Raw genomic sequence first — 9103 nt, 5'->3', positions numbered from 1 at the left:
AGTTTGCGCAGGCGTCTTTTTTTTAACCGCCGCGCACGCGCTCTTCAAGGTTCCGGGAAAAAAGGTCGGCTTACTTCCTGTAGCAGGCGACAAACTCATGGTAGGAAGCTCAGGTGCTGGGCGCTTGGGGAGGGAACCCGTAGGGGACCCTATTGGGCCTAGGGCCAGCAAGAAGGGATGCCTGGGCTGCGGATTCGGCATTCCGCCGGTGGAAGGCCGGGGTGCATTGTGATCGGCTATTTCCTGGTCGCCTCTGTTCCCCCTGGTCACGTGAACGGTCCGAGTAGCAGCAACTCCAGATCGCGCACCAAGTTCAGGGCTTAGGAACCATGTCTCCCTCAGCTTGTTCTGAGACTTTCTTTGGACAGGCGAAGGATGCACAGCTTGTGTCTGTGAGGGCCAGGGTGGCAGCCTCCCTCTCACTCTAAAGGCCAGGATTTGCCCGCGGTGTGTTGAGGTCCTCCGGGCCCCTCTTTTCCCAACCAGGCTAATAGAAAGCAGTTAACTTATAAGGCAGTCGGAGAACTGCAAAGGTACTGTTATAAGTACCCCACGGTTTTAATGCGTGGGTTTCCGACACTGATTGCTTTACTCCTTGAGGAAGTGTCCCACAGACTCGTGGACCCCACTTCGGGTCCACTGTTGGCCAGTCCGTAGATCTCCGCTGAACGGCTGGAACAACACTTTTTCTGTTTATTTGGACTGGTTTGAGAGTCAGGCTCTGCCTATTTCCCATTCATTCTGTTGTGTTTCCTTGTACTTTTTTTTTTTGGCTTAGCTTTAATTTTTTCTTTTAAATTCTCCATGAATTTAGTTCGTGTGGATATGCTTGTGCGCAGGGTGGGGGTAGGGGGTCCAGGACATCCTGCATGAGTAATTTTTTTTTTTCCTCTACCATGTTGGCCTCAGGGATCAGATTCAGATCACCTGGTTTGGTGGCAAGCACCTATACCTGATGGGATATTTCAGTGCCTGAGATTAGGGGTTTATGTTTGGTTAGTTGTAAAAAATGGGAGTATGGTACGTAACCAGAGGAGAGCTGCACAGAAGAACACATCTGGCTTTATCACTTCCTCTGGCAGTTGTGGAGACTGCATTCTGAGGGGCGCTTTGCTTTGTTCATTGTGTGATTAGCACGGTTGGATTCTGAAGGAAACCTCTCTTCCAGGCTCTTCTGCTTCGAGCCGTGCCAAGGTTGCAGGGGCCAGCTGCATGGCGGAGGCCTCTACACCGCCTATGGTTCTGTACTGGCCAGGAGACTTCCAAAAGGTGGGTGGGGAGCAGGTCTCCCACCTCCCAGGAGAAGCCACCAGGCACAGAGATGGAGAAATTCCACACAATCTACCAATTCAGAGCCATCAGAGCGCTTGGGTTCCTGTCTCGGCTGAAGCTGGCACAGACAGGCGTGACTGTGGTAGCCCTGCCGCCGGGCTTGTACCTCCACTCACAGGGCCTCATGACCCTCAGTTCACTCTGCCTTATGAGTGGGATTGCCACCATTGCCCTGGTCATGCTGTGTTGGATGAGTCACTTCTTCCAGAGGCTGGTGGGCATCCTGTATGTGAATGAGTCAGGTAACCTGCTTCGAGTGGCCCACCTGACCTTCTGGGGCCGGCGACAGGACACGTACTGTGCTGTGTCAGACATGATCCCCCTGTCAGAATGCAAGGACCAGGTCCAGGATATGTTCGTGCGCATCCAGCAGTACAGTGGCAAGCAGACCTTCTACCTCACCCTACGCTATGGCCGCATCCTAGACAAAGAACGCTTCTCACAAGTGTTTGGAACCCTGGCCACACCCAAGTAAAGAAAGAAGAGAAACTGGGTCTCTTGTAGCTCTGGTTACACTTGGATTTTATTTTATTTTTTAAAGATTTATTTATTATGCATACAGTGCACATTAGATCACATTATAGATGGTTGTGAGCCACCATGCGGGTGCTGGGGATTGAACTCGGGGCTCCTGAAAGAGCAGACAGTACTCTTATCCACTGAGCCATCTCTCCAAGCCCCTACATTTGGGTTTTAGACAGAAGGCAAAAACATGGATGAGACAGAAGCTAATCATCAGGGTCTGGGGCTGAAGCTCAGTTGGTAGACTGCTTGTCTAGCCTGGCGGAAGTCAAGCCCTGGGTTCAATCCCCAGCACCGAATATATCAGGCATGGTTGTGCGTGCCTGTCCTTTCAGTCCTGATGATGGAGGCAGATGGAGAAGCTCAAAGTTGTCTTGGGCCAAAAAAGAAGGTATTGATGAACTTTAGGAAAAAGCCCTTACCTCATAGGACATTCCATCAGCTAGTGGCCAGAAGTTTCTATGAAGAGGCAGTTCCTGAGGAGTGCTATGTCAAGGTCACTGGGGCAGCCCATTGCTGTGAAGGCAAGAGGGTTGGCAGAGGGACACAGAATGTGGAGTCTGGAGACCGGGTTCTGTTGGCCCTCAGCTCTTTGACCTGGGGCAGGGTACTTGTTCTCTGAACCCTGAATCACACATCTTGTGAAGTGGAAGAGCCTTCCTCTCTTGTGGGGACAAATATGAAAATAACCAGGAATGGCAGAGGCTGGGTAGCTTTGTGGTAGAGCTGGCATGTGTTAGGTTCTAAGATACCCACCCTCGGCACCATAGAACAGGCAGAACCAGTAAATACCAAGTACTGTGTAAGGTAAGCGGCCCAGAGTTTACAACATAGAGGATGCTTCCAGGCTGCCACTGGGGACTTGAGAGCCCTGCACCATTTGTGCTTACCAGCTGGATGACCAGGCTGAAGCCCAGAGTGGACTTGTGTTTTCCCGTCAGGAAGTCACTCCACACCAACTGCGGTAGGGACAGCACCCAGCTGAGAATGTCAGTCCCCAGGAGGTCCAGGGGCCCTTACATGGGGGAGCTTCGCAGTGTCATCAGCACAGGGGGACTCTGTCCAACCAACAGTTTATCAGCTGAAGGAGACGGTATGTGCTGCTTTTCGTAATAAATTACAAACTCATACTTGTTAGGTGAATTGTACCTGCATAAAAAGGAAAGCAGTGTGACCTTTGTAATTTGTCAACTCAAAATGCTCTGTTTTGTAGCTTTATAGTGATTTCCTTCCTTAAAGAATTTTTCTTTAAAATTACATTTATTTGTGTGTGTACCTCTGTACATTTCTGGAGGTTGGAGGAAAGCTTTTGTGGTCCTCTTCCTTATACCTGTTGGGTCTTAGGAGTTAAATTTGGGTTCTGAGGCTTGACAGCAAGCGCCTTTACTTGAGCCGTCTTTCTGGTCCTCCTGCCGTTCTTCATTGCTATAAAACAAGCAGAGCACGAACAAGAGAACAGTAATAAGCCGGGCGTGGTGGCGCACGCCTTTAATCCCAGCACTCGGGAGGCAGAGGCAGGCGGATCGCTGTGAGTTCGAGGCCAGCCTGGTCTACAAAGCGAGTCTAGGACAGCCAAGGCTGCACAGAGAAACCCTGTCTGGAGGAAAAAAAAAAAAAAAAGAGAACAGTAATAGTCACGCCAAAGTGTGTGTTTGCAGGAGACGCCACATGGCCTCAGCCATACACAGAACTGCAGGCAACTTAGGTCTTCCCAGGGAAGAGTGCAGCAATTGGTTAGTCAGTATGGAGTGGTTGGCTCTGAACACATCCACGCCAGGTACATCCTGGGCGGGTTACACTTAGACATATGTATATACACATAAATACATACCCACACACACACTAATGAAAAGAGGCCATGGATTTGAAGGCGCATGGGAGAATATATGAGAGGGCTTAGAGAGAGAGGAAAGGGAAGGGGAACATTATGTTTTAATCTCAACTTGAGAGGTAGAGGCAGGTGGATCTCTGAGTTCAAGGCCAGCCTGATCTACAAAGTGAGTCCAGGACAACCAAGGCTACACAGAGAAACCCTCTCTTGAAAAATAAGAACAAAACACACTATGCATATCAAGTTGTAACCATTTTTTTTTTGTTCAGTGCATGATGCCCATCAGTCTAATGCTACACTATCCCAGATGGATCCTGGTGCTCAGGCCACAGCTGTCACCTGCCTTCGCCCTCTCTGTCTCCACCTGCTGTTAGGCAGCTGCTAATATGTCTCTGAATTTGTTACTCTGACATCTCCTGTAAAGGGATCGTGGTGTGTTTCCCCCTGTGCTTGCCAGCTTTTACTTGGTAAAATGTTTTCAAGGTATTTCATTTATAAGAACTTAATACTTATTGAGTTTAAAAAAAAATGTATGCTATTGTCTCTTTCATTAACATTGCCCAGGCCCTTTCATGTTACTCCTATTGCCAGGGTGGATGCAGTGGGGAGAGTCCGTGTGTTGCTGAGCAACAAGGGTGCTGGGCCTACAAGGGACATGCCTGGGTGACGAGAGCCCTTTTTCGCCAGTGGCCTTTGCTGTGTGGTCTGCTCTCAATGTGCCAGCAGAGGGCACACAAGGAACAAGTATATTACTCTCCCTCTACACCCCAGCTAAGATCAGAACAGGAAGTGGGTTAGGGTTCCGGAACCCCCAGCGGGCCAGTAGCTTGACCTGTTTAAAAAAAAAAAAAAAAAAAAAGAGCCAAGCTTGGTGGTGTAGGCCTTGAATGCCAGGAGGCAAAGGCAGGTGAATGGTCTGAGTTTGAGGCCAATATAGTCTAACAAGTTCCAGGCCACAGGAGGAAAAGGCTTTTAGATTCAGGTTGTGAATACAATGGTGATTTCTCCCTTTGAAAAACAATCCACGGGGCTGGAGAGATGGCTCAGAGGTGAAGAGCACTGCCTGCTCTTCCAAAGGTCCTGGGTTCAATTCCGAGCAACTACATGGTGACTCACAACCATCTATAATGAGATCTAATGCCCTCTTCTGGTGTGCAGGTGTTCATGTAGGTAGACTACTGTATAAATAACAAATAAATAAATCTTTTTCAAAAAAAAAAAAGAAAAACAATCCACAAATAATAGCTGTCTTAGTTATTTTGGCTTCTGGGGTATGCATGTGTGCATGTGTGGGTGCTGCTAGGGATCCAACCCAGGGCTTTGTTCACTTTAGTGAAGTACTCTACCACTTAACCACATTCCCAACCCCTTTAGGTCATAACAAAAACAAGAGCCTGCCTGGTAGTTCATTCCTAAAATCCCTACAGTGGAAAGTTCAGGCAGGAGGATTGTCATAAGTGTGAGGCCAGGCTGGGCTACAGAACGAGACTCAACCCCCCCTGCCTCCCAACCAAGTATGGGTTGGTTGCCCTTGATGATGATCCCATCACTTGGGAAGCTAAGGAGTTCATGGTTGTCCTCAGGTACAAAGTTCGTTCAAAACAATGAATGAAAAAAAGAGTCACTCCACCCCTACTCCACCAAATGCTGCAGCCTTGGTGACTTGAACAACATTCATTTCTTAGGAGTTCTGGAGGTTGGGAAGTCCAAGTCTAAAGTTGCTGGTGACTGGGTTCTGGGCCTAGTGTTACCAGGTTCTTAACTGACCTCTTATTCAAAGAATTGAAAATAAGGGCCCAGGCCAGGCATGGTGGCTCACGCCTTTGGTCCCAGTACTCGGGAGGCAGAGGCAGGCAGATGGCTGTGAGTTTGAGGTCAGCCTGGTCTACAAAGTGAGTCCAGGACAGCCCCAAAGCTACACAGAAAGACCTTGTCTCAAAAAAACCAAAAAAAAAAAGGGTTTTTTTTTGGTTTTGGTCTTTGTTTTTTCCTCAACCCTGCCCTTTGTCCCTTTGGGGCAAATAAGTCTCCTTTGTGCTGAGAACTTGGTCTTGGGTTCCCTACGTTCACATTTCTACTGCGCATGCCCCTTCCCACAATGCATCTGATTTTAATCATATGCATACTCACTTGTGCGTAGGCTTAAGGCGGTAAGGAGGGGGTTCTCCCTGTAAGTTCACTTGAAGGTCAAGTGTGCCTTACCGCACTGCACACCCAAAACCAGTTCATGCTTGATTGGCTATTCTGTTCTTCATGCAGGATGCATTGGGAGGATGCTTGGATAGAAACTGCCCAAAACTGGTTTATTACCAGGGGCCAAGGAATCTATACTATTATTATTCAGAGATGGGAGTAAAACCTAAAAGGAGGTGGGTGGCTTCTGAGGTTGCTAGGTGCGTTATTTGGAGAGGGGAGAGAACACAGTACCTGGAAGTGAAGGATCTGTGCTGCCAAGTGCGTTCTGACAAGGAAGTGCATGTGAGCCTAAACCAAACTGCGAGGCCCCAGGCTGAACTACCCGTGATGCCTGTCTCACTATTGCTGTTCAAGGGCATCCACCTGACTGCGGGGACAACAGAGAAGGGGGGCACAGGAGAGTTTTGTGTTCTTTTTATTAACTACTTAAAATATGAAGCAAGGTGGAATTTATTAAAGATGCTTTTCCATAGATTTAAGTAGGGCATTAAGAGAGAGGGGAGCCAGGTGACGTGGCACATACTGGTAACTCAAGCACAAAGCCAAGTCAAGGGCAGCCTGGTTTATGCAGGGCTTGGGGAAAGAGGGGCAGGGGAAGGAAGGAAGAAAGGAGGGAGGAAGGGAGAAAGGAGGGAGGAAGGGAGAAGGGGGGAGGAAGGGAGAAAGGAGGGAGGAAGGGAGAAAGGGGGGAGGAAGGGAGAAAGGAGGGAGGAAGGGAGAAAGGGAGGGAGGAAGGGAGAAAGGAGGGAGGAAGGGAGAAAGGAGGGAGGAAGGGAGAAAGGAGGGAGGAAGGGAGAAAGGGGGGAGGAAGGGAGAAAGGGGGGAGGAAGGGAGAAAGGGGGGAGGAAGGGAGAAGGAGGGAGGAAGGAAGAAAGGAGGGAGGAAGGGAGAAGGGGGGAGGAAGGGAGAAGGGGGGAGGAAGGGAGAAGGGGGGAGGAAGGGAGAAGGGGGGAGGAAGGGAGAAGGGGGGAGGAAGGGAGAAAGGGGGGAGGAAGGGAGAAGGGGGGAGGAAGGGAGAAGGGGGGAGGAAGGGAGAAGGGGGGAGGAAGGGAGAAGGGGGAGGAAGGGAGAAAGGGGGGAGGAAGGGAGAAAGGGGGGAGGAAGGGAGAAAGGGGGGAGGAAGGGAGAAAGGGGGGAGGAAGGGAGAAGGGGGGAGGAAGGGAGAAGGGGGGAGGAAGGGAGAAAGGGGGGAGGAAGGGCGGAGGCGGGAGGAAGGGAGAAAGGGGGGAGGAAGGGAGAAGGGGGGAGGAAGGGAGAAAGGAGGGAGGAAGGGAGAAAGGAGGGAGGAAGGGAGAAGGGGAGGAAGGAGGAGAAAGGAGGGAGGAAGGGAGAAAGGAGGGAGGAAGGAGAAGGGGGAGGAAGGGGAGAAAGGGGGGAGGAAGGGAGAAAGGGGGGAGGAAGGGAGAAAGGAGGGAGGAAGGGAGAAAGGAGGGAGGAAGGGAGAAGGGGGAGGAAGGGAGAAGGGGGGAGGAAGGGAGAAAGGAGGGAGGAAGGAGAAAGGAGGGAGGAAGGGAGAAGGGGGGAGGAAGGGAGAAGGGGGGAGGAAGGGAGAAGGGGGGAGAGGAAGGGAGAAAGGGGGGAGGAAGGGAGAAGGGGGGAGGAAAGGGAGAAAGGAGGGAGGAAGGGAGAAGGGAGGGAGGAAGGGAGAAAGGAGGGAGGAAGGGAGAAAGGAGGGGGAAGGGAGAAGGGGGAGGAAGGGAGAAAGGGGGGAGGAAGGGAGAAAGGGAGGGAGGAAGGGAGAAGGAGGGAGGAAGGGAGAAAGGAAGGGAGAAGGGAGAAAGGGGGGAGGAAGGAGAAAGGAGGGAGGAAGGAGAAGGGGGAGGAAGGGAGAAGGGGGGAGGAAGGGAGAAGGGGAGGAAGAGAGGGGGAGGAAGGGAGAAGGGGGGAGGAAGGAGAAAGGGGGGAGGAAGGAGAAAGGAGGGAGGAAGGGAGAAAGGGAGGGAGGAAGGGAGAAGGAGGAAGGGAGGAAGGGGAAGGAGAAAGGGGAGGAAGGAGAAAGGGGGGAGGAAGGGAGAAAGGGGGGAGGAAAGGGGAGAAAGGAGGGAGGAAGGAGAAAGGAGGAGGAAGGGAGAAGGGGGGAGGAAGGGAGAAGGGGGGAGGAAGGGAGAAAGGGGGAGGAGGGAGAAAGGGGGGAAGGGAGAAGGGGGGAGGAAGGGAGAAAGGGGGGAGGAAGGGAGAAAGGAGGGAGGAAGGGAGAAGGGGGGAGGAGAGAAAGGGGGAGGAAGGGAGAAAGGGGGGAGGAAGGGAGAAGGGGGGAGGAAAGGAGAAGGGGGGAGGAAGGGAGAAAGGGGGGAGGAAGGGAGAAGGGGGGAGGAAGGGAGAAGGGGGGAGGAAGGGAAAAGGAAGGAGGAAGGGAGAAAGGGGGAGGAAGGAGAAGGGGGGAGAAGGGAGAAAGGAGGGAGGAAGGGAGGAAAGGAGGGAGGAAGGGAGAAGGGGGGGAGGAAAGGGAGAAAGGGGGAGGAAGGGAGAAGGGGGGAGGAAGGGAGAAGGAGGGAGGAAGGGAGAAAGGAGGGAGGAAGGGAGAAAGGGGGAGGAAGGAGAAAGGAGGGAGGAAGGAGAAAGGGGGGAGGAAGGGAAAGGAGGGGGGCTACCTTTTTTTTTCCAACTTGACCACAACTGGGTCATCTGCAGAGGAAAACATCAATTGAGCATGCCTCCACCAGACTGGCGTAGGCTAGTCTGTTTGGACATTTCCTGATTAAGCATAACTGCTGTCAGATGGCCTAGCCCCATGTGGGCGCTGCCCCCCCTGGGGAGGTGGCCCTGGCTGATAGAAGGAAGGTAGCTGCCTATGAGCCCACAGAGCAAGCCAGTGCGCACTGTTTCCTCTGTGACCAGGGGTGGCCAGGTTTTCTGCCCTAACTGGCCTCCATGACGGGCTGTAATTGGGACATGTGAGCCTAATGCACACTTTCCCCTCAAGTTGCTTTAGATTGTGGTGTTTGTCACAGCAGCAGAAGCAAACTAGAACAGAAGAGGAGAGAGACATACCCATGCCTAAAAGACAGGCCTTGGAGTGTGGCTGGGCTTCTCAGGAGAGGCAGTCATGTAAGTGTCTTATAGAAGATGTTGGTGGCTCCTCAGCTTATATCAACTAAAATATTTGACATTTTAAGTAAAAGGCTGGCAAGAGGACTCAGCCAGGTAAAGGTGCTTGATGCCAAGAACCCAGTCCCTGAGGCCCACACAGTAGGACGAGAGAACTGATTCCCACAAGCTGTC

The 9103-nt window shown here is 51.7% G+C and overlaps 1 protein-coding gene across 2 annotated transcripts; it reads left to right on the top strand.

Moving 5' to 3' along the window:
• The first annotated feature begins 20 nt into the window (after positions 1-20).
• On the top strand, positions 21-4913 carry TMEM186 (transmembrane protein 186). Of its 2 annotated transcripts, XR_014775938.1 has the most exons (3): positions 21-100; positions 1169-2947; positions 3955-4913. XR_014775938.1 is itself a non-coding variant. In XM_084764763.1 (2 exons), exons 1-2 carry the CDS (start codon positions 98-100, stop codon positions 1805-1807), a joined length of 642 nt encoding a protein of 213 aa, XP_084620889.1. In that variant the 5' UTR covers positions 21-97; the 3' UTR covers positions 1808-3494. The 2 variants fall into 2 exon arrangements, 1 of the variants encoding a protein (XP_084620889.1); XM_084764763.1 differs by lacking the exon at positions 3955-4913 and having other exon boundaries at positions 1169-3494.
• Positions 4914-9103: the final 4190 nt, after the last annotated feature.

The sequence above is a fragment of the Acomys minous genome (assembly GCF_964271855.1).
Source record: "Acomys minous genome assembly, chromosome: 16".
Classification (NCBI taxonomy): Eukaryota; Metazoa; Chordata; class Mammalia; order Rodentia; family Muridae; genus Acomys; species Acomys minous.
The sequence above is the reverse complement of the archived record's forward strand: the minus strand, read 5'-3'. Positions and strand labels throughout refer to the sequence as shown.